Source organism: Lampris incognitus, chromosome 18, assembly GCF_029633865.1.
Source record: "Lampris incognitus isolate fLamInc1 chromosome 18, fLamInc1.hap2, whole genome shotgun sequence".
Taxonomy (NCBI): Eukaryota; Metazoa; Chordata; class Actinopteri; order Lampriformes; family Lampridae; genus Lampris; species Lampris incognitus.
Window position 1 is genome coordinate 4,623,269 of NC_079228.1, and position 24,584 is coordinate 4,647,852.

A 24,584-nucleotide genomic window follows, 5' to 3' on the forward strand; every position below is an offset into this window, starting at 1 on the left:
TATTATTATTACTGACCCAGAATGTCATCGAGTTTCTATTCAGCGGTAGGATTACAGTATTAGCACCTCCTGGCCACAATGTATCCGCGTGTTAAAACTATTGATATAAACTGTTTTAGGACCTAGTGCTGAAAGCTGACTTAAAAAAAAGAAGAGAAAAAAAGAAGCTGACGTCCGGATAGAAACAGGCAGTTGTTGGGACACCCATAGCACGCACGCAGCTCAAAGAAGGACCCCGTTTATAAATGCTGTTTGCACGTTGGCGGACCCTCTCTGGTCGGTGTGGTTTGGGTGGGTGTGTGGTCTCCTCTGTTAGGCTTAGCTTGACGCTCTGGTTACATATTTTTCGCAGGGAGGTGTCATTACGACTAAATTAAACGCGTTTTCAAATAATCGCTCGAAAGTTGCGGGAGTGTAACGCAGTTGGTTTAGCCAACAGGATTCTTGGAATGCGTTGGCCAACACGTGGTGAAGAAAGCAGAGCGAACGCAAAGTCTTCAGTTGGACTTAGACTCCATCAAAGGTACTTTGGGTGTTTGGCTTTGCATTTAGTTGATGCCTGGTGACCGATGTCCAGGCTTACAACAATTCCATTGAATTGACTAAGGTGCAGCACATTATTGATGACTTGTTAAATGGGGTTCCTGCGTCACTTGATTGTTAAAGTGCCGTCCAGGGTGGTAGAAAACCTGCTGTGTAAATGTGACGGGGATGTGTCTCTGGGTGGCGGTTTACGTGCTTCAGAAGCTAATGCATCGTCCATTAGTAAGTCGTAAAGGTAGAACGAGTAGTGTTTTCCGAAAGATCGTTGTATAGACTCAAAAATAATTCCTCTAAATCATAATTAATGATCCACTAGACGTGTGTGGCGGTGTTTCTCTGCAGAGACCCAGTCCTCTGCCTGTATTTTCTTATTTCGTTGTGTGCGGGACGTTTCTGGGCGTTAACCTTTGGGCAGCGGGACAATAAAAACCTCGCGACCGGGTGCCTCGTGCATCAGTCGTTCGTACGTACAAATGTGCTCTTACACGCTCGTGGGATGGTTTGAGCCCTGAGATTTGTCTGACAGACCAGTTTAGAACCTGGCTAACCCCTGAATTCACATCCCCAGTTGGCTAGCGCGGATGTCTCTGCAAGCCTGCGTGCCTGCTCGGTGCAGGAGGTAAGGGGAAGGAGTACAAATAAGGAGGCTTTGCTGTGCCTGCTCGGCGCAGGAGGTAAGGGGAAGGAGTACACATAAGGAGGCTTTGCTGTGCCTGCTCGGTGCAGGAGGTAAGGGGAAGGAGTACACATAAGGAAGCTTTGCTGTGCCTGCTCGGTGCAGGAGGTAAGGGGAAGGAGTACACATAAGGAAGCTTTGCTGTGCCTGCTCGGCGCAGGAGGTAAGGGGAAGGAGTACACATAAGGAGGCTTTGCTGTGCCTGCTCGGTGCAGGAGGTAAGGGGAAGGAGTACACATAAGGAAGCTTTGCTGTGCCTGCTCGGTGCAGGAGGAAAGGGGAAGGAGTACACATAAGGAGGCTTTGCTGTGCCTGCTCGGTGCAGGAGGTAAGGGGAAGGAGTACACATAAGGAAGCTTTGCTGTGCCTGCTCGGTGCAGGAGGTAAGGGGAAGGAGTACACATAAGGAGGCTTTGCTGTGCCTGCGGCTGTATGTGTTTCTACGTACGAACGATTGACGAATGAGGCCCCGGGTGCCGGGTCGAGATCGTAAGCACATGTTCAACAGGAAGCTACGACAATGGCGGACATCGAGTGGAAAAAGACGCAAATAACAGCGAGGCGAAAGGCCAAGCGGGCAAAGCGAGAGCGGACCTGGGCTTGGTTTTTACCCGCTGGCGAGCACCGAGGGAGCGGATGGGGATGAAGAGCGACGCGCAGTTGTTCCGTACACCGGCGTGTGTGCTGGCGTCGGGGGGCGTGGCCTTCTGGTGACGTTGCACCGGAGAGGCGGGGCCACCTTTGTTGCGTTTACGCGTTTTACTTTTAATGCTGCAGCGTGATTCTGCAGAGCCCCGTATGGGACCCGCATGGAAGACAAACACGATATATATATATATATATATATATATATAGACTATATATATATAGTCTATATATATATATACTACCGGGATGAAATAAAAGTATGTTTTCCCATACGTGCAGGTAAGGATCAGCCAGCTAGCTAGCTAGCTAGCGTGAGCACTCAGTCCTGGAAGGATGGAGGAAGACCTGTTGGAGTTCCTCCGAACGAGGGAAGTCCTAGAAGAGGACATAACTTGGGCTGAAAAAGGACAAGGTAAGCGAAATTCATTTCAAGCAATTATTATTTGCTCAAATATGTATCTACCTAGCGATTATATGTCGTGTTTGCTGTGAACATCGTTAGCTAACCTAGCTACTCCGTCACTCAGTACCATTTGCTTCATTCTGTGTTAGCTATCCATCTCGATGTGACGTGGAAGCGTTTAATTAATTTCAGAACCATTATGCCGCCGGGTCATTATTCCGAAACTCCAAACACTCCGAAAAATGTCCCATTGGACCGAAAGGCCATTTGTGTGACTGCCCGTTATCCCGAAAGCAAACGCTCATTGCTCCTTTGTTCCGAAAATACACTCTCTCCAAGGCAGGGTCACATAATCTGATGGGTCACAGATTTTGGTGCAACACCGCCAGTCACAAGTCCCCCCACATGCTAATCCAAATATTAAAGAAATCCATGTAAAAAAGTTAACTGTCTCCAACAGAATGCTTAATCTTAACCATTTCTAATTTTATACCTAGATTAAACCGCGTCGATCTGACTGCTTTATCCTGTCTGAAACGGCGCGTTTTAAAAGCATGGTCACAAAAGCTGACCAATCCCAGATTAACTAACACCTGCCTTGTCTTGTGTCGTCGCAAATCCATCCATCATCCAAACCGCTTCTCCTGCTCTCAGGGTCAAGGGGATGCTGGAGCCTATCCCAGCAGTCATTGGGCGGCAGGCGGGAGACACCCTGGACAGGCCGCCAGGCCATCCCAGGGCCCACACACACACATATTCATACCTAGGGACAATGTAGTACGGCCAATTCACCTGACCCACATGTCTTTGGACTGTGGGAGGAAAACGGAGCACCCGGAGGAAACCCACACAGACACGGGGAGAACATGCAAACTCCACACAGAGGACGACCCACCAAGGTTGGCCAGAGATAAATACGAGAAAGTTGATATGAAAAAGAAAAAGAAGAAACGTTACATCTATTCGTGCATATTGGTAGCAAATGGTATCTCTGCATTTGCACATCAGAATACACTAAGATATTAAGGACAAAAACCTCCGGGGAGAGTGTATTTTCAGAGCAGTGTGCCTTTGTTCTCAGGATAATGGGCTTTCGGTTTAATGGGATATTTTTAGGACTATTGGGGTTTCAGAATAGTGGGCCATTGGAACAATTGGCAGTCCCCGTTCGGGTTCCGGTCGAACACTGCCTGCGCATCACATTATTTTGACAGATATTAATAATGTAATCCAGCCTCTCAGGAGGTGGCTGGGCACATCCAGTCACATTCTGGTCCCAGTGCACAATGCAGCCCTTGCATTACTGTGCTCTTACGCTTGTCCAGGGAAATTAAGCTGACACAGGTTGCATGACAGTCCCAGGTGTAAACGGACGTCAGCTTGGCAGAGACCATACTTCTGTCCACACATGAACGTGTTTCACAGTGCACCGAACAAACGTCGCTCACTGTAAATGGTAACTGCTTTTGTTCACAACTGCATTTCGTGTTCTGTACTGTGATCAGGTATGCAAAGCTGCGATGACACGAGGTGATGTCTAGGCACAAGACTGGTCACATTCTGTAAGTCTTCTGTCAGTACCTACATAGTCTGCGCTATTGTTTAGTGTGGAATGATGAATTTGTAGACTAGAGTCTCTGAGCTAAGAGCCTGAAGTTAATTTACATGACTGACCACACATACTTATTAACATCACTCTGTCTAGATGTGGAGTGTTTGGTGGGACTGATGATGTCTTTTTTTTATAGTGCTCTACACATGGACACCTTCAACAGCACATCATTGCTGTCGAGATGCGTTTTGACCGGTAAGTACTAGTATATTTGTATCTACAGAGGATTTCCTCTTAATACTTGTGATATCTGAAGTCTGTCTATGATGATTCAGTTATTCGGTTCGACTGATCTTAGCTGAAGTTTACTCGCAGCGCACTGAGACAAACATCTGCATGTAAAGCTCGTAAATGTTACTTTCATCGTTATTAATGAGTTTTCCCTCTCTCAGGTACGCTGGTGTGCTGGTGTACAGTGACTGGGACAGGTTAGTGTACAGTTTCATCGCTTTAACAGCCCTGTAGGGATTTGTGGGTTAAAGGAAAATAATTATGGAATTAATTTTGTGGACTTGCTGACCCCATTTATACTTTTTTTCCCATGCTTATGAATCCTCGGATAATGAACCCCATGATTTCCCTTTGAGATCATTTGCATGTATACCATATATTTTTATGCGTTCATTGTAACTTGGTGGTGATTGAATCTAATTCTTTGTGCCTATGAAGGAAAGAAAATGAAAGGTTGAGAAGAACTCAAGTCTGTCTGTCAGCAGAAACAACAGTCAAATAAAACTATCCATGACCCTATTGAAGGGGTTATTTTAACACCAAAGGCATACAAAACATTACACGTTTGCCACCAACATGTTTACACCTGCTGTGCATGTAAGCACAGTGATGCGTTAAGCTTGGTGGGAGATGTTCATGCAAAGCTGGAGTAGGAGGGAACTTGTAGAATGAGCTGTTTGTGGTTAGTGGTTGGATATGTTCATGCAAAGCTGGTTGAGACTGAGTGAGTGGGAACCTGCAGAATGAGCTGTGGTATGGTTAGGGTTAGTGGTTGGCCGTGGGTGTCCACGCTAGAGATTGAATTTAGACCAGGCTCTTTGTGACTGGGATCTGATCATCATGTGATTCAGAGGAACTGGCTGGTCATCTGACAGATCCAAATGGTTGCTTTTAAACCTTGCACTGATATGGATTTACCCATATCTAGGTAACAGATTGAACAATACTCGGTTTGAAAGGGGTCAAGTAGACCAGACACATGTTAATGATGAACTGGTTACAGCATAAATCTTTCAGTGCACTGAACATTGTGACCTGCTGTGTTCATTCATAATTATATTTCATTTTCCTGCACTGTGATCAGGTATACATGGCTGAGATGACACGAGGCAATGTCCGGTTCCAAGACGGCTCACATCCTGTAAGTCTTTCAGCACCTACATTTTCTGCACTATTTCTTTGTGTGGAATGATGATTTTTGTAGACTAGAGTCTCTGAGCGAAGAGCCTGAAGTTGATTTACATGACTGACCACACGCAATTTTGCTCTCTATGTCTTTGACACTTGGTGGTACTGATGGTGCCGTTTCTTACACATGGACACCTTCAGCAGCACTGCCACTGAGTTGGGTTTGCATCAGTCAGTACTAGCATATCTAGAACTACACAGGATTTCTTAAGCGGCACCAGTTAACTTTTTTTTTGGAATTTGGCGATAACCTTGACGTCACTGTTGCAAAGGTAACAGGTTTTTTTTTCCATAGCAACAAGACATGCATTTATTTGCAAGTTACGGCTCAAAAGACTAAAATGAGCTATGAGCACAGATGAGGTTAAGTAAAATTGCTATACTTGGGATGATTTTATCTATTGAATTCGGGAACAGGAATTAACTGGTCTGATACAATAACCTACATTTCCCGGGAGGTTTCGTGCCTGGTAGCAGACAAACTGAATAGAGAAAACAAGACCTCTAGGCAACTGATCCGAACAGTGATGGTCATTCTCCCTTTGCCATCACTCTGCAAACAATATGAATTTAACATGTTGCGTTAAGAAACCTACCCGGTGCTGCTTTAATACAAGTATTCAGATCTGAAGTCTGTCTATGGTGATTGTTATTCGGTTCGACTGATTTTAGCTGATGTTTACTCGTAGCAGACTGAGACAAACTTTTGCACCTATAGCTTGTAAGTATTAATCATTTCAGTGGTATTAACAACTTTTTCCTCATCAGGTATGGTGGTGTGTTGGTGTACAGTCGCTTGGAAAGGTTGGTATACAATTGGTTTAACAACTCTGCAGTGGCTTGTGGGGTTAAGGGAAAAAAATAATTTATGCCTGTTTTTTTTTCTTTTTTCATTTATCAGACAGCAACAGTGAAGAGGCCGACAGGAAATAGGCGAGGGGGGGGGGGCTTTGACATGCAACAAAGGTTGCCGGCTGGAATTGAACCAGCAATGTTTGCAACCATGGGGCCACGTGGTATGTGCTGTAACCATTCAGCTACGGAGGCACCCTGCTATCTGGACATGTTACCTGGAAAATAAACAATCTGGTTTCCCTTTGAATTTATAACATTGTTGTGTTCTTGGATGTATTTTGACTTGCTTGTGATTGGATTTAATCTTTTGGGTCCACTAAGTAAAGAAAAATGTGTGAGATGAATGCAAGTCTATTGTTAAATAAAATGATGTCCGTGACCCAGCTGAAGGGGTTAATTTTGTAGTCATACATGTGAACTTGGGGTGGAAAAGTCAAATCATAACTGGAAGTCTAACTGAGCATCTCGAATGATCTATTCTCTGCTGTATTGTGGAATGATTTTTGTCATGGTCGAGAGAAGTAGAGGCGCCATGGCTCTCACCACGCTTATTGCTAAATGTTGCATATATAATGTGTCTTGCAGGTGCAGCAGCTTGTCCCTAGTGACACTCAAGTGTTCTTTGTTTTGTTTTGAATTGTCCAGACGTTTGTTTCTAAGTGTCCTACCAGGATTGATTTCTCATATGTGCTGCTGTCTGCTAGCCTCCTGTCTTAAACCAAAGAAACATTTCTGTTGAATGTTGTCTTTAAAGTGAAATGAACTTGTCAGTGAATAACCCTGGTGTAGGTTTTCAGTTTTACTGTTAACTGTAGCTTGCTGATGTACCAGTGTGTTGGGGTTAGCGTGTTGCTTTGCTTCACCTCATTTCAGTGTGTGCAGAAAGCTGCAGTTGGACTGACATGTGTCTTGGCCCAGTGGGGAACTGGATGTTATCAGACCTGATCTAAGCACGCAAGAGACTTGAATAAAGACGCCTTTACTACTTAACCCTGTTCAGTGCGCTCTTCTTGTGACGGGGGGAGGCTCAAACCCCACCCTTGGACGTGGTGGGGGTATGCATACTCCCAAATGACGACCGCTGTTACTCTGCGATAAACCGGGCGGTGTGTTCTCGGTAGAGTCCCATTAGAGCGCTCCATCACCCAGCGGTATCTAACGTCCAGTATGAGGACAGGGACATAATAAGCAGTATACCGCGTGCGCGTTTGGGAACGTTAATTCAACGCCAGAAACACTCCCAACCGGATATGGTTCCAGTTTCCGGCCCGGCCGTCCACACGGTCCACCCCCCCCCCCCCCCGCTCATGTCGACATGGCACTGCCTCCACACACCGTCGGCTGCTGAGGCTTGTGTTAACCTGGGCTAGTACGTTAGTTAGCTAGTACGCCAGTTAGTTAGCTAGTACGCCAGTTAGTTAGTTAGCTAGTACGCCAGTTAGTAAGCTAGTAAGTTGAATATTTACAAGTCTTTGTAAATCCTCTGAGGAAAAAGGTGGCCGTCATGAGCGCCGAGGATCGTTCCGGTTAACGCCACACCACGTCGGTTAGTTCGGACGCAAACCAGCAGGCCTGACAAAGCCATGCCGGTCAGGTTAGCTCCTGCCGGAGGTGAGCTTTGCTTTGCTGCCCACACGGCCGTGTTTCACACGTTTAGACGCAGTCGGGTCACAAGTCGCTTGAGAGAATCGGTGCTGTAAAGCAGCTTTCCACCACCCACCGCAGTGCTGCTCAGCCCGCTGTGCGCGGTTCTGCCGACGTCAGGTTAGCCCGTGGTGCTAGTTTGGTGCCCTGAAGGGCTTGGTTGGAGAAAAAGAAACTCAAGCTAACGTTCGCCAAATTTTGATAGCCGTTTAGCCAGCTAACAGTTTTCCGTAATGGTGCAGGTAAGATGTGCTTTATAAACGCTTCTTTTCTTCGGCAGGTACGAGGAGTTGGTGAGAATCACTCGAGAACACTTAGGAGAAGTTGGACCAACGCAAATGTCAAGCCCCGCCGACCAAAGCCGACATGTGATTTGTTGGGGGACTGGAAGCTAGCCACCGGACAACAAGCTAGCCACCAAACAACAAGCTAGCCACCGGACAACAAGCTAGCCACCGGACTACAAGCTAGCCACCGGACAACAAGTTAGCCACCGGACAACAAGCTAGCCACCGAACTACAAGCTAGCCACCGGACAACAAGCTAGCCACCGGACAACAAAGAAAACCAGCACACTACTCGACCATCTCTGCTTCCGGTGTGCAGCGTTAACACGCGTATTGGATCTGTCTGCGTCTCCCAACTATTCAAATCATTTCTCTGGCCATGGGTTCGCAGCCTTTGGGCTTCGTCTGAAGATGGAAATATAAAGTTGACTAACTGCTTTGCATACTAACGTATATGCACACAAAGGCGTTGGTGTTCCGAGGTTCATATTTCTCTCCCTGGCCTTCCATGGTCTGGTTCCTGCAGATGCACCTATAGATAGCTGTGTCTGCGGCCCAGCAGAACCTTCCACGCCAAAGCTTCATTCCTTATGAACGAACAAGCGTTGTCACTTTAACATCGATATTAGGGCAGACTCATGCTCATTATTAAAACTTGCAGAACTGTCCTGACAAACACGAAGGTAACTCTGATTTACTGTCGGATTTCGTTAACACACAACTGAGGCAAGCAAGCTAAAAGAGAAAATGACCGCAGTAATAGGCCGAGTATGGGGATGGGTGCGCCCAACAGTCTCATACCGCCCTTGGGGCAGCAGTGATGTGTCAGAGAACACCACAACGGACCCGGGGACAAATAGAGGCCTAACATCCAGCAGCTGGGGCTTCAGAGGGTTAACTTCCTGGGTATATCGTGGGGGTCAAAGTCAGACTGACCAAACAAAACTGGCTGAAGAGTTTTGGGAGGCAGAGGAGAAACTACAGCCGTTAGAAATTGAGGATCTTGGTGCTGGGAAGCAGGAAATGGAGGCGATGACAGAACATGCTCCTAGATGGTGGAATAAGATTCTTCCAACCTCCTTCCTTTTCTGGTCAAAAAAGAAAGAACTGAGTGGACTAAGACAAAGGAAACATGCCAGTAGCAGTCAATTTACTAGAGACTGTGACAGTGATGGGGAGTTTTCTGATTATGGAACCCCTCCACCATCTCCCACACCCTGCTCCTCCCCGCTTTCCCCCTTTCACCTTTTTGCGCAAAGCTGGTCTGGAGAAATTTTACCAGAACACTATGAGATCTGCTTCAACTTTCTCCGCCATTTGTTTGACCTGTTTGTTGTTGGCTTCCTGTGGACTGTGTCTCCTCCCACTAAGCTGATTCTGGAAGTTTTGGGGGTCCAAGGAACACTGAGGTTATGGTTACATGGGATGGCCATGTTTTTCGTCTCTACGACTGGAATGGCAGGATTGCTCTGGTTGATCCAGGAGTATCTTCCTCAGTTTGCTCTGATCTATGGCATTGTGCAAGTATTAGTGATCTCGGTCAGTGTCCGACAGAGCGTGATGCTTGGAGAGGAGGGAGAAAAAGAAGAAAGAGACGATGAGGTCAAGGAAAGTGAAGAAATTAAAGATAAGGAACACGAAGAGAAGCACATCATCAACAAAAGAGAAGGTTAAGTGTTAAGTAATGGCTGGAGTTTAGTTAAGTTTCTTGGTCACGTTGATCTCACTCTTATTTTGATTGAAAGCTTCCCAAATCACTGTTAATGAGTAAAATAACTTTGTTCTGTTTGATTCACAGGCCGAGAACAAAGAGTGAACGAGCGCATGTAGGCTAGACACTGCTGTAATGGCCTTGATAAGACGTCATAACAAAGGGGCGTGGCTTGATGAGGTATTATATCACTACGTTGTGAAGCACCTACAGACATGTAAAGACGTGAGAAACGTCAGCCACTCCAACAGCTGGCACTGTTCCTAAAATCGCTGAGCAAACCCACCTTCAAGCTATGTAAATCTCACTACCAGGAAAAAAAGACCTAACATTCCCCTAAGTGTACGAGACTGATTTTATTCTTATGAGGCTTCTCCTGGGATATGTGCCGTGTGCCTTTGTTCTTTTTCAAAGAAATTGTTTTTTTTTGGGGGGGGGGTAAAGGGGAAACTTAAAGGCAGATTCCCAGGGTGATTTGCATGTTATGTTTATTCAGATCTTTTTTTTTTATCTGTGACGCCTTCTACTGTCATCTGCCTGCACATTGTTTCTATCTTCCAATATGTTAAAACTGCGAGTGACACCAACACATTCATGTAAAATGTTATATTTTGTTTGAAAATGGAGGCTAGTGAGGCACAATTCTGCAGGGCTTTACAGATAAAACTTGATCAGTGATGTCTGTTTTATCTTAAAAGATTGCTTATGGTTTGAGAGTATGCCAAGATAAAGTCAAAAGTTGGATGAAGTCAGTGCAAGATATTTGATAAAAACCTCCTACTGGAGCAATGGGAGGCTAGAGCACAAGTCACTGCTCGACTGGCTTGCAGTGAGGATTTAGCATGTCCATGACAAACAAGTCACTTATTTCTCTTATATTCAGTGCTGCCATTCTGTACTTCTTCTCTCAACTTGTATAAAATGCACTTCCTAAAAGTTACCAAATAATATGAACTAGAGCCTTGCACAGAAACCCTTAAGATATGCAAGTGCTGAGGTCCCGACATCGTCCTTACTCGTGCCTGCTTTCTGGTTCAGATGTTGTAAATGTACACTACAAGACCAGCACACCTTTGTTTTCTGTACAGAGCACTTTTCTCTAATGTCGTCTGATATGATGTTATCGCTTGTTTATTTCAGTAAGGTTATCTCTACAGTGATCCTGTTAATGTTATGTATTCCTTAAGCCTGTTGGTTCCCGAGGCAGAGGGCCATGAGACCACGTGTGTTTGCAAGCATACAAGTGGCTTGTTGGACACTCCAGTGTAGACACTACTTATCATACCACATTTGATTTGCAATAGAGGCATGCCCTGCAACAAACACATCCATGTCTCCTTAAATAATGCAGCTGACATTTCCTTTCTGCATCACAACCGCTAGCATTATATATTTATTAATTTTGAATTGTAGTGGTTTACGCTGATGCTTTTACAATGTCATGTTATTTTAAATGACAGTGGAACCCCAAAAGTGATACGACGTCAACAATTCTTACTCATCTTCCAACTTGTTCCGTGCTCGGGCAGAGCTTCCATCTGATGCTCTTCACCTGCTGCTCTTCAGCTGATCATCTGGTAAAGAACATTTTTGTGACGAGACCAGGCGAATCCCCCAGAGAGAAGTGACGTTATTAGAGTCACATTGTATAAGGCTGCAGCACTATTAATGAATAAGTACAGCTGATTATACCGTGAAATTGGCGAGTAAATGTCTGCTGTGATGAATCCAGTTTTTTTTTATGGTCCTGAAGCTCTGGATGTACACTGGGCCGTTTCGCTGGGAAAATAAAGCTGTGGCTTCCTCGTTCTGGAGTTTCTTCTGTCTTGGGTTTGGGGCTCCATAGCCCTTATCACATGATAGATTTCCCCATGTTGACATTACTTTTGGTGAGTAAATGAATTGTTCCTTGGTGTCAGATTAGTTCAGGAACAGGGATACCCACTTGTCAGTTGACTGCATTTGGAAGCAATGATGTCAGTTTGTGTAACATTTTTGTCAGCAACTGAAATATGCAGTATATCAGAAAATTAGACCACGATTCAAAATTTTATTCACATACGTAAATCTGCTCTCAGATGCTTTATAGTATATACAGAATGCATGACAACTTCAAGACCCATGTACATATGTAACAATGTAAATACAAGTGTACTGACGCATTAGAAAACTGTGGCATGTGCATGAACACTGTAATTCACAGTACTGTCACATATCTAACACAAGCAGTGCTGTTGGGAACCACTAAAGATGATGTAGACTGGGAGATCTGATCAGACTGTGCCATACACTAGAATACAAAGCCTGGGCCAGTATTTATACACCGTGTCCATATTGTTGCCTCATTATATATATATCATTGCAAGGTGTGTACTTCACTTATCTCACCCTAATAGAAACACATCAGCCTTGCATAACAAAGTGGTTCAAAGCATTAATATTCACAGACCTCCAGTAGGATGGAAAGCCTGCAGTCTAAATTTACAGCTGTTTTTGATCAAGATGCAGCTTACTTTAAAAGTAATGTTCAGGTGCTTTATAGTAAAGAGTGAATTGACTTGAGTGCACTAACAAAGATGAACATTTTCATATGAACTGACTTATAATTCTCCCGTCAGCCTTGACAATTCCTTTCTTCTGCCTTTGCCTCTCATACTTCAACATCCTAGTTTTCTATGGTTCTCCGTCCCTGCCAACAGAAGCAGAAAAATTGAGACAAACGTTCGTCTGCTTTCCAGCATTACGATTTAGTTCCTGGGATAGAGACTAAATTATATACGATGGCCATAAATTCCCTAAGAGATATCTATATTCATACCCCTCTGCAGTTATCCATTTAGGATATGAGTTTTCATTAAAAAGAAAAACGTACACATTCATTACACAATCAAAAACTAGTGGAAGATGCGGCAGATATCACCGCTGCACCCATGAATGATTCCTATCAAACCGAATGCAAATGAAATAGGCCTCAATGTACAGTTTCAGAAGTCCTTGTGTAAATTTTTATATTTTGAATATTCCACAGATGGTGAGGAATACTCCATTTAATTTTAGAGGCGCTAGGCAGGGCAGAGCAATCACTTGTACTAATCTTGGGATTACTTAGGATCAAGTCCGTCCAAATTCAACAATGCCAGAAGATTTCAACAAAGATTTTTTTTGTTTTGAACCTGATTGATTGGTACCAGCGCTATTTTACTTTCCCATTATATTTTAGCTAAGAGGTTATACTCTTCTTCTTTCAGCTTGTTCCCTGTTTCCTAGGGGTCGCCACAGCAGATTTGATAGTTTCCATCGGTACCCTGCGAGGGTACAGCACCAATTAGCTCATACTAATGGTGCAAACTGCCTTGATAATGATTGGCATCAGACTTGCAATTGGCATTGGGTCATTTTATTTATTTACTTTATTTCCCCCCGATTGTACTTGACCCCACTCTTCCGAGCCGTCCCGGTCTCTGCTCCACCCCCTCTGCTGAGCCGGGAGGGCTGCAGACTACCTACCACATGTCTCCTCCCATACATGTGGAGTCACCAGCCGCTTCTTTTCACCTGACAGTGAGGAGTTTCACCAGGGGGACGTAACACATGGGAGGATCACGCTATTCCCCCCAGTTCCCCCTCCTCCCTGAACAGGCGCCATGACTGACCAGAGGAGGCGCTAGTGCAGCGATCAGGACACAAACCCACATCCGACTTCCCACCCTCAGACACGGCCAATTGTGTCTGCAGGGATACCCGACCAAGCCGGAGGTAACACGGGGATTTGAACCGGCGATCTCTGTGTTTGTTAAGCCCCTTGAGGCAAATTTTTAATTTTTGATATTGGACTATACAAGTAAAATTGACTTGACTTGGTAGGCAACGGAATAGACCGCCACGCTACCCAGATGCCCAGCTTTGGGTCATTTTAAAAGTGTTCCCCCATCATACTGAGAACAGGAAAGAGATTTTTCTTCATATGGAGATCAACACCAGGTAGGCTCAAATCTTAACTGATACGAAGCCACTCTGGTAAAATCCTCATGCTCCAATTTTGAAATAACATCGTTACAAAGCACAGTATGTTCAACTGCATGTCAAGTATTAAGTACTAAATCATTAAGATAAACAAATAAATAAGGTATTCAAAAAAGCTTAAGTGTTGCACTCTACACATAAACTGCCATTTTGTTAAGAGGGACCAATGCTTTGCCAAATGGTGTCTTTTTCTTTGCCTTTCTACTCTCTGGTTTTCCATAGCTTTTCCTTTACACTTATCTCACAATAACCAAAAGGTGGAACTTAACAGAAGTGAGTGTGGTTTTGCAATGTGTTATTATGGTCACAAATCCCTCATCCCAAAAACATGCTAGCCAAAATCATTCGTGGGTTTTTGATCCTCCAGAGTTAGGAGGCACTGTCGACCCACCACCTCCCCTCTGTCCATGTCCTCTGCCATGCCCCAGGATACAGTGTGCGCTCCCGCAACCTTCGTCATCATCGTCTCCCTCGCTTTCAGAGGAGGACTCTCCAAACTGTCTGGGCTTCTCATACACACAGCAACCTGAAACATGATGACAGTAACAGCTGGACTAGTGTAGTACTTTCTAAGACAGAAATTCATGAAATAACTTCAACAACTTTGACAAATAAAACTCAGAGGGACATGGTTGGGATCCTGAAAAAGAATGTTTTGAATAAGATGAGTGTGCAGGCACATATGTGTATGGGCTGATGGGCAATGGTGGGAATTGGAAACGGGATTTTGGTTAGGATGGGGAAAAAAGACGTGATTCAGATAATGATCCCCAATTTGGATCACAGCTAACCATACTACTATCAGCCGAATGGTAACAAGCCATTTAAACAACAGAACAATGTGACAGCAGGAAATGCGTCAAATAAAAGTACATCTGCAGTAATAGGTCTTAAAAATTCCTTGGGAAGACAACACCAATTCTGCAAATTTGAGTTCCTTGGTGAGAGCATTTCTAAGAGTAGGTGCCCTGATGGAAAAGACCAGGATATGTCTTGGGATTAAAAGACATGACTAAGAGACAAGTACCATACAATCATTACCAGATCAATTCAAAAATAATCAGACAATAAATCTTCCACTTACAGATGTTGAAAAAGACTTAAGGCACGAATAGAGTTCGGGCAGTGTAGATCTTTCTCTAGATTGCAGGATCATTAAACTGGCTTAATTTGGTTCATAACTCAACAAAACTTGGAGTTCACTTTCAATTATAGAGATATAACTGTCAAGAAGTATTATCTCCCAATTTTTTAAGTTGTAAACACCTTAAGTCATCTAACATCTGCCTAAGGATGCAAAATGAATTTGAGTGTAAACTGACAAAGTCTCATAACACCTGACGTCACCATGACATTCTTTAAGAGAGTCTCAGCAGGTGTAAGTACACCTGCATATCATCAGCATAGCAGTGGGAAGAGGTGTTGTGTCTACAAAATGAGGTGGCTGAGAGGGAGTTTCTAAATACAGCGAAGGGTGAGACCTGAAATTGAAACTTTGGGAAACCCCAGAGATACTGTCAGCAGAGGATAAAGATGAACAAAAAGCTTTCTATGAAAAAGACCATGGAGGAGCCATTTGTTGCAGTATAATTGATACCAACCCTGAACAGCAGGCATTCAGTTACATTTTCTGTGTCCACAGACTGATCCAGAAGAAGTCAAATTTTATGAAATGGAGTTAGATAAATAGGCTATAAATTTATTCAAAATGAGATGGACTCACATTTTGAAGATCGCCTTCCAAGGTGCTCATTGTCAACCGTGTCACTAGACCACTCCACTTTTTTCTCAGTCTTTCTCTTCCTCAGCTTGATGGTAAGGCTCCGTCCCTCCTGTGAAATGTGCAAGAGATAAGTTGTGTTTTCCATTCAGAGGCAGGGACAAAGTTGACATAAGATTGAGGGATTCAATGAAAATACAAACCGTGACTCATAGAGTAAGGTATTTTCTACAAAGGACAACAAGGATATAAAATAATAATAATAATAATACATTTTATTTGTGGGCGCCTTTCAGAGCACTCAAGGACACCTTACAGAACACAGTTAAAAACCAGTAGCACTGTATCAGACAGCATAAAATCAAAACAAAGCAGGGTAGACAATAAAAAGTTAACACAACAGATAAGTATAAAATCATCATCTGCACAAAACTCAATGAAGCGTGGATCAGACTGAATAGGCCAGTTTGAAAAGGTGCGTTTTGAGATGGGATGTGAAGGCTGAGAGTCAGTGTTGTGAATGTCTTGTGGGAGAGGTCCATAGGCGGGGGGCAGGATGACTGAAGGCTCTAGACCCCACGGTAGTCCAGCGGGCCGATGGTGTAGTGAGTTGGAGAGCAGAAGAGGATCTGAGAGTGCAGGAGGGCGTGTGGATATGAAGGAGTTCAGAAAGATATGAAGGAGCTGGGTTATTAAGGGCCTTAAAGGTGAGCAGCAGGATCTTGAGGTCAATATGGTATTTAACAGGGAGCCAGTGGAGCTGCTGAAGAACAGGAGTGATATGATCTATGGAAGGAGTTCTGGTACTGATACGGGCAGCTGAATTCTGGACCGAATGAAGTTTATGAAGACACTTGAGGGGAAGACCAAAGAGGATAGAGTTACAGTAGTCGATACGGGATGTAACCAGGGTGTGAGTGAGTATGGTGGTGCTGGTAGGTGTAAGTGACGGGCGAAGACGATTAATATTGCGTAGGTGGAAGTGTGCAGACCGAGTAACATTGTTGATGTGGCCTCAAAAGATAATGTGCTGTCCAGCATGACACCCAGACTTGCAGTAGTCAATACGGGATGCAACCAGGGTGCGAATGAGTAAGGTGGTGCTGTTAGGTGTAAGTGACGGGCCAAATATGGACCAAACCAGCACAATGTCTTTATGCATGCTCAATAATCCAGTTAGGAAAAAAAAATCAAATAAGGTTGAATCAGTGCATGTGGATATCGGCACAATATTATATTTAGTAGACAAGTGCTTGTCGAATGTGCGCCACAGTGTGGTATCATACACAGGTTGACAGCGTTTTGATTCCGAATCAGGCCATGATATCAGGCGATATAACCGAATTCGCTGCAGCGGCTATAACCGTGCAGTGGACCTGGCTGCTGGGCCGTGAGAACGTGAGCGCCGTGGCCCTGCAGGCTACTGGAATGACGCGCTAACACGACACGGTCGCGCACCTTGCATTAAGGGGCGCGGCCTCAGCGGGGCCGAATTTTCCACGTAAAAGTGAAAAGGGTAAGAATGTTGTCATTCAGAGCGTTTAGCCTCTTCTACCTGTTGGGGTGGTGGCGGCGTGTTGGTTGAAACGGTCTCCGTTATAGTCTCACTTGAAGTCCCTGGAACCTCCGCCATCCCTGACGCTGGTTTGCTAACGCTCTCGTTAGCTAGGTCGCTTTTTCAAATAAGTCCGGTTCGAGCAACCACCAGAAGGAGATAATGTGCGAGATAAAGCGTTCTTATATTTACAGCAAGCGTCCCCGTTCCCTGAAATCACAAATGGCAGATAAATTGGCACGTTAGCGTAAAAAAATTGGTTTACACCACTATCGCGACATGAGCCCAACGGGAACTGTTCCGCTATTTCGGGGAATGTTTAGCCAGACGGCCCACTGCTGCATCCGGTTGTCCGTGAACCAAAGCGGTCCGATGGTAAACACTATCCCAAAGGCGAGTTTTTTGATTGCAGTAGGAAATAGTAGACCCACGTGGCCGCAAGATAATATCATGAAATTAGAGACTGGTTGAACGTTCAAATGTGAAGTAGGTGACAGAGAAACTTTTTTTTACAAATCTTTACGTACAGGAGGTCATAGATTAAAGGTCGTGGTTGGCATGTCCGTACAAATGAGCGTTTCATACTGAAGTGCGGGACACAAGACCGAATATTTATCCTCATCGTGCCAAGACGTGTTCCTCAGCTTCATCAGCTTGGCTTTATAGAGGCATGACTGGTGCCGTTGGTTTGTCTTGCACCTGTCTCCCAGCCCAGCCCGCCCACTCGTTATTCTGAGGATGTGGACGTACGGTTGTGTGCCTTCCTTGAGGTTAGCAGAGAGAGGAGCACACAGCATACGGAAGAGCTGGCAGTGCAGACTATTTTCCAGCCATGCAAAAGAAGGCTCGTCCTCCTCACCCCAACCAAAACCCTCTCACCGGATTCAGAGAGAGAAACAAAAACGAAGACAAGAAAGGGAGAACGCCATTTTGTCAAGTCAAGACGGTGTAAGTTATAGAGTTAGTAAATGTTTCCAAACTTCTGTTCCCAGCGTATGATTCACCTGTGTGTGTGTGTGTGTGTGTGTGTGTGTGTGTGTGTGTGTGTGTGTGTGTGTGTGTGTGTGTGTGTGTGACCTATTATAGAGTGCTGAGGACTCGGGAATAAAGTGGAGCCAGAAAGAAAGGATTGTGTACACTGCTTTAACACCTCCTGGGGAAAAGAAAGGTAGTATATCCCCTTCTATTTCATCATTAATTGTTTTCCAGTTATGAGTATGTCTGTCTTTTCCAGCACAAATGCATTTAGTTGTTAGTAAATATGGTTTTATAATTTTGACAGACACCAACCTGCCTCTGCCATCGTCCTATAGCCCAGAATATGTGGAGTCCAGCTGGTATCTGTGGTGGGAGAAGAATGGATTCTTTACCCCAGAAAATCATGTGAGATTAACGTTTACAGTTACATTTACTCATTGGGTAGATGCTTTAATCCAAAGACACTCACAAGAAAGTCAGCAATCAACAGATAGATATGAGTGCAACCAACAAGCACTAAAGAGTGCTACATACCATAGCTAATAGTGCATGTCACATCAAGTGCATATACTATAAATGCACCTTAGCTATCAAGATGCTGTGACTAGGAGAATCAAAATGTTTACATTTCTATATAACAGTCGTATTTACAATTTACAATTTCATTTAGCATACACTTTTATCCAAAGTGACGTACATCTGAGAGTTAATACAACACAAGCAAGGATCTAGTCAGGGGGCCATATTATCACCATAAAAGCATAAAAAAGCCAATTGCAGGTAGAAGAGAACAGCCAGTAGACACCAATAAATAATTTTGTCTAAGTAAGCGCACAATAGGAGTTACAGCTGTCACCAAACAATAGAATAAGATGATTCATATTAGCTGGAAAGTGTCTTTATGCATGCTCAATAATCCTGGTAAGAAAATTAAAAAAAAATTAATCAGTTCATCTGAATGCAACATTTATTGACGTAAACGTTTCACCACTCATCTAATGCCCCTTTTCCACTACGTGGTACCAGCTCAACTCGACTCCACTTTTTCGTTTCCATTACTGGAAAGTACCAGCATTTTGGTAACCGTTACCATTTTTCTGGTACCACCGTTGTCAAGGTTCCAAAAAAACTGGAGCGGGTACCAAAATCAGTGCAGACCAGCTACACTGAGGGGTACTGCTACGGTGATGGAAAACCACACTGTGCGAGTCGAGCCGAGCCGAGCCGGTACCATGTAGTGGGAAAGGTGCATAAGTGACCCCTTCAGTCTCAACTGACTCCAGGTGTCCCCACCTTTATGAACAATACAGCTGCATAATGACCCAAACCAATGATCAGTTTCATATGCACATATGGGTGTGACCATTAACTAGAGTTACAATGGCCATGTGTACTATTCACAGAGGATTTGGGAATGTTTGCAATTACAGCATTGTAAGATGGTGACAGATGAACTGATTCAGCTGTCTTTGATACTAGCTGGAAAGTGCCACAAGACAGTTTACAAATCTTGTTTACAGACTATTTAAAGCTCAAGATAAATCTGGAAGGGGAATGTTTTTTGGCCTTTCTTTTTAAGGAAGTAAGCAAGTCTCAGTAGCTCTGATGGGAGTTGGGAGCTTGTTCCATCATTTTGGGGTGAGAAAAAAGGCTGGACCTAGAGCTTATCACTTTTGTTGCAGGTACAGATACTGTCCTCCCAGAGGTAGAGTGAAGAGGGCAAGCAGGAATGTACATGCTAATGTGGGTTTGCACTTAGGTCAGTGCAGTTACTTGAACCACCCCTAATGCCAATAGCAATGTTTTGAACTTTATACAATATGCAGGCAGCAACCAGGAGCCAGTGTAAGGACACTGAAGCAGGTTGAAAACCAAGCACGCAATATCGTTCTGGATTCTTTGCAGTGGTTGGATTGCACAGGCTGGGAGATCAGTGAGAAGTGTATTGCAGTAATGTAAATGAGAGATAACTAGGGCTTTAGGGTTGATTTAGGACTATGTAATAACTTTTCATCTGCTGTAGTTGACATGAGACCTACAGAGATTAACAATACTAATGGTTGTATTAATTGCTGCACAGTATATTTTGTGCAGTCAAAAACTTCAGTCTCATGAAGATAAACTATGCTATGCAATATAGAAGTAATGTGAGTTCTCATTCCTCTTTAGGACAGGTTACCGCATCCTAAGAATAAGGTCTTCTCTCTGTGTATCCCCCCACCAAATGTGACTGGCGCACTTCATCTTGGCCATGCTTTGACCGTAGCCATAGAAGATGCCTTGGTTCGATGGTAACTGCCATCAGCACATATTAGCACTTGTATTGTGATTAATTTGCTCGGATGACAAATTGATTTACAGTGAAAACCTCAGATTGTTGAAAAGGTTCACCGGGTTGATGGATGAGTAATTTGCCATTTTAATGCATTAGGAAGAGGATGCAAGGCTACAAAGTACTCTGGGTACCTGGCTGTGACCATGCAGGTATAGCTACTCAGGTATGTCAGCTTCCTGTTTTTGTTGCATTGTCTGTGTTCCTTCCTGTCTCTTTTTCTCTATGTGTGGCCATCTCTCTGTGGCTCCAAGAAAATATAAAAGGCAGCAGAATGGCGTATTCACAATGGGAGGAGAGGGTCTGACTAATTGTGTTTAAATGCCAGTTACTGATTTGTGAGCATGTTGCTGAGATTGGGAATGGCTGAATTTCCAAGTGGATTTAAGAAATCTTCTTTTGTGTTTTCATTAGACTGTAGTAGAACGAAGACTGCTCAGTGAGCAAGGAAAGCACAGACAAGACCTCAGCAGGGAGGAGTTCTTAGAAGAGGTGTGGAAATGGAAGAACGAGTGAGTGTGTTTTCCACATCAGTGAAATCGTATGTTTGTATGAATACTCTTCAGAGGTCTGATGTTTTTGCCGGTTTTGTGCCTGGTTGTTTCAGCAAGGGAGATGAGATCTACCACCAGCTGAGGAGGCTTGGAGCTTCTCTGGACTGGAGCAGATGCTGCTTTACCATGGACCCAGTAAGAGCAGTCACACACGGCTTTCGCTGAATGTTATCTACATTCTTAAAAAATTGAGTTTAGGTTTGTCCAGGTAGTGTGGCGCTCTATTCCATTGCCTACCAACACAGGGATCACCGGATCGAATCTCCGTGTTACTTCCGGCTTGGTTGGGCGTCCCTACAGACACGATTGGCCATGTCTGCAGGTGGGAAACCAGATGTGGGTATGTGTCCTGGTCGATGCACTAGCACCTCCTGTGGTTGGTCGGGGCGCCTGTTCAGGGGGGAGGGGGAACTGGGGGGAATAGCGTGATCCTCTCATGTGCTACGTCCCCCTGGTGAAACTCTTCACTGTCAGGTGAAAAGAAGCAGCTGGTGACTCCACATGTATCGGAGGGGGCATGTGGTAGTCTGCAGCCCTCCATGGATCAGCAGAGGGGGTGGAGCAGTGACTGGGATGGCTCAGAAGTGTGGGGTAATTGGTCAAGTACAGTTGGGGAGAAAAAGGGGTAAAATAAAAAAAAACTGAGATTAGAGTTGGGTATATTAAGACAAGGGAAGGACATATTTCCACTCCAAAACTGTGGAAATTGAATGAAATGGTCACACTGTTAAGTACACAATTCATTGACGCAAACATCTTGCTCCTCCAGAAAGTGAGTCACATGGGTGTGACTGTGAGTAAAGCATTCAAGATTTATAGGTCAGTGTTGAACATTAGCGTGGACTGATGTACGATCACACAAAAGAACTTAGTATAATGGAAGGCATGCTACTTTCAGCATCAGAAACAGCCATCAGGGTGAGATCTTCTCCAGATCTAGAGTTTACCATGAGCGGCCCGATAAACAGTGTCCTGCCAGAAGAATAGATAAGATAATACTATGTCAGATTTCTTTGAAATTTGTTGTTCCATTTCATGTCTCAGCTTTCAACAGTCAGTATGGCAGTGTGAAGATACAAGAACATAGCAGAACATCCATTAAACTGTGCAAACACTTCCGCTGTGCTTCTCCAGCCGTAAGACACAGTCCTCATCGTGCAGAGCCTGATTCAACCCTTTTTTATCAACAACTATTCAGCTTTCTGCTTTATCAACAAGTATTCAGCTTTCTGTTTTATCAACAAGTATTCAGCTTTCTGCTTTATCAACAATTATTCAGCTTTCTGCTTTATCAACAGTTATTCAGCGTTCCTGGGAAATTAAACCAAATACAGTGACAAGGCCCGTATATGTTTTTCCCCCTCCTTTTTCTCCCCAAGTGTACTTGGTCAATTACCCCACACTTCTGAGCCATCCCAGTCGCTGCTCCACCCCCTCTGCTTATCTGGGGAAGGCTGCAGACTACCACATGCCCCCTCCGATACATGTGGAGTCACCAGCTGCTTCTTTTCACCTGACAGTGAAGAGTTTCACCAGGGGGACGTAGCGCATGAGACGATCACGCTATTCCCCCCAGTTCCCCCTCCCCCCTGAACAGGCGCCCCGACCAACCAGAGGAGGTGCTAGTGCATCGACCAGGACACATACCCACATCTGGTTTCCCACCTGCAGACATGGCCAATTGTGTCTGTAGGGACGCCCAACCAAGCCGGAAGTAACACGGGGATTCGATCCGGTGATCCCTGTGTTGGTAGGCAACGGAATAGACTGCTACGCTGCCCAGACGCCCAAGTCCCACATATGTTGATTTCAAATCCACTTGCATTCAGGTGCATGATACAGATCACTGACTGTGTGAGGTGTCGCACCTGCAGCAGCAGATAAGATCACTACAGTTGTCAGCAGACCAGGTCAGTGCCTGAGGAACTTTGAAATGCAGTTATCAGCAATCAAACATCTGGAGAAGGTTGTATAAAAGCTGGCAAAGCTTTGAACCGTCCCGGGAGCACTGTAATGTCTGTTGTAAGAAAATGGAAGAAGTGTGGATAGCCCAGACAGGACAAAGGTCAAACTTTGGTACCAAACTCAACAACTGGAGTACAGAAGCTCAGAATGAATTACATTGAAATGAAAACACAATCCCATTACTGCTGTTTCATCCAGCTCCTCCTGGGGGATCCCAAGGTGTTCCCAGGCCAGATTGGACATGTAGTCCCTTCAGCGAGTTCTGGGTCTACCCCGGGGTCTCCTCCCAGTTGGCCGTGCCCAGAAAACCTCCAAAAGAAGGCACCCAGGGGGCATCCTAATCAGATGCCCGAACCACCTCAACTGGCTCCTCTTGATGCGAAGGAGCAGCAGCTCTACTCCGAGCTCCCTCCGGATGTCCAAGCTCCTCACTCTATCTATAAGGCTGAGCCCAGAAACCCTACAGAGGAAACTCATTTCAGCTGCTTATATCCGTGATCTCACCCTTTTGGTCACTACCTAAAGCTCATCACCATAGGTGAGGGTTGGAACAAAGACTGGTAAATTGAGAGCTTTGCCTTACGGCTCAGCTCCCTCTTCACCACAACGGTGTGGTACAACATCCACATTACTGCTGATGCTGCACCAATCCACCTGTCAATCTCTCGCTCCATCCTACCCTCACTCGTGAACAAGACCCCGAGATACCTGAACTCCTTCACTTGAGGCAACAACTCATCCCCAACTCGGAGGGAGCAAGCCACAATTTTGCGGTAGAGAAGCATGGCCTCAGACGTGGAGGTGCTGACTCTCATCCCGGCCATTTCACACTCAGCTGCAAACCGCCCCAGTTCGTGCTGGAGGTCACGTTCTGATGAAGCCAACAAAACCAAATCATCTGCGAAGAGCAGAGATGCAATTCTGAGGTTCTCAAAACGGGCACACTCCTCACCTTGGCTGTGACTTGAGATCCTGTCCATGAATATCACAAACAGAATCAGAGACAAGGGACAACCTTGGTGGAGTCCAACACCCACCAAAAACGTGTTTGACTTTGTGCCAAGAATGCAGACACAGCTCTCACTTTGGTTATACAAGAACCGGATGGCTTGTAGCAACTGCTCCGGTACCCCACACTCCCGCAGTACCCCCACAGAGTGCTCCGGGGTACACTGTCGTAAGCCTTCTCCAAGTCCACAAAACACATGTATAGACTGGCTGGTCAAACTCTCATGCCCCCCTCAGCACTTCCGCCACGATAAAGAGTTGGTCCGTTGTTCAACGGCCAGGACGGAATCCACATTGTTCATCCTGGATCCGAGGTTCGACAGTCAGTCGGAGCCTCCTTTCCAGCACCCTAGAGTAGACTTTCCCTGGGACGCTGAGCAGTGTGATGCCCTGATAATTGGCGCACACCCTCCGGTGTGATGACACAATTTTTAGTTAATTTTTCAATGTAACTTAAGCAGTTTGGTTTAATTTTAACTGTAATGAGCATGGAATTCTGTTAGATGCTTTTCTTAAATGGTGGACATATAAACTTACCTTATCAGGGTTGCTACCAAATTTCCTTGCAGCCGATGATTATAAATCACTTGTAACAAGTATCAAAATATTCCAGTGAATGTTGAATCCTGTAGATGTGGGACTGATCTGCAG

At 44.8% G+C, this 24,584-nt stretch overlaps 3 protein-coding genes and 2 non-coding genes across 9 annotated transcripts in view; 4 read left to right on the forward strand and 1 right to left on the reverse strand.

Annotated features, from left to right (window-relative positions):
- Positions 1-267: 267 nt before the first annotated feature.
- Positions 268-10,198, forward strand: c18h6orf47 (chromosome 18 C6orf47 homolog). 4 transcript variants are annotated; one of them, XM_056298242.1, is made up of 9 exons: positions 268-523; positions 2,147-2,279; positions 3,776-3,832; positions 4,019-4,077; positions 4,275-4,310; positions 5,198-5,254; positions 6,070-6,105; positions 8,081-9,756; positions 9,886-10,198. In XM_056298242.1, the coding sequence occupies exons 8-9, from the start codon at positions 8,835-8,837 to the stop codon at positions 9,915-9,917; spliced, it is 954 nt and encodes a 317-aa protein (XP_056154217.1). In that variant the 5' UTR covers positions 268-523; positions 2,147-2,279; positions 3,776-3,832; positions 4,019-4,077; positions 4,275-4,310; positions 5,198-5,254; positions 6,070-6,105; positions 8,081-8,834; the 3' UTR covers positions 9,918-10,198. The 4 variants fall into 4 exon arrangements, 3 of the variants coding, with proteins under 3 accessions (XP_056154217.1, XP_056154218.1, XP_056154219.1); XR_008811920.1 differs by lacking the exons at positions 8,081-9,756; positions 9,886-10,198 and adding an exon at positions 6,203-7,146; XM_056298243.1 differs by lacking the exons at positions 268-523; positions 2,147-2,279; positions 3,776-3,832; ... (2 more) ...; positions 5,198-5,254; positions 6,070-6,105 and adding an exon at positions 7,472-7,920.
- LOC130129427 (small nucleolar RNA SNORD52) lies at positions 3,879-3,946 on the forward strand. The gene has a single exon (XR_008812033.1). It is a non-coding gene; the product is annotated as a small nucleolar RNA SNORD52 (small nucleolar RNA).
- On the forward strand, positions 5,298-5,366 carry LOC130129428 (small nucleolar RNA SNORD52). The gene has a single exon (XR_008812034.1). It is a non-coding gene; the product is annotated as a small nucleolar RNA SNORD52 (small nucleolar RNA).
- Positions 10,199-11,837: 1,639 nt separating the features above from the next.
- Positions 11,838-17,395, reverse strand: ppp1r11 (protein phosphatase 1, regulatory (inhibitor) subunit 11). 2 transcript variants are annotated; one of them, XM_056298516.1, is made up of 4 exons: positions 17,097-17,395; positions 15,545-15,653; positions 14,213-14,347; positions 11,838-12,487 (listed from the first exon to the last, which is right to left on the reverse strand). In XM_056298516.1, the coding sequence occupies exons 1-4, from the start codon at positions 17,172-17,174 to the stop codon at positions 12,456-12,458; spliced, it is 354 nt and encodes a 117-aa protein (XP_056154491.1). In that variant the 5' UTR covers positions 17,175-17,395; the 3' UTR covers positions 11,838-12,455. The 2 variants fall into 2 exon arrangements, with proteins under 2 accessions (XP_056154491.1, XP_056154490.1); XM_056298515.1 differs by having other exon boundaries at positions 11,838-14,347.
- Positions 17,396-17,476: 81 nt separating this feature from the next.
- The window catches only part of vars2 (valyl-tRNA synthetase 2, mitochondrial), a 47,835-nt gene continuing 40,727 nt past the window's right edge, over positions 17,477-24,584 (forward strand). Inside the window, exons 1-7 of the mRNA XM_056297907.1 lie at positions 17,477-18,044; positions 18,183-18,264; positions 18,379-18,479; positions 20,244-20,365; positions 20,506-20,572; positions 20,821-20,918; positions 21,014-21,095. Of these exons, the coding sequence (XP_056153882.1) occupies positions 17,835-18,044; positions 18,183-18,264; positions 18,379-18,479; positions 20,244-20,365; positions 20,506-20,572; positions 20,821-20,918; positions 21,014-21,095 (762 nt within the window). The 5' untranslated portion in view covers positions 17,477-17,834. The remainder of the gene's footprint in view (positions 18,045-18,182; positions 18,265-18,378; positions 18,480-20,243; positions 20,366-20,505; positions 20,573-20,820; positions 20,919-21,013; positions 21,096-24,584) is intronic.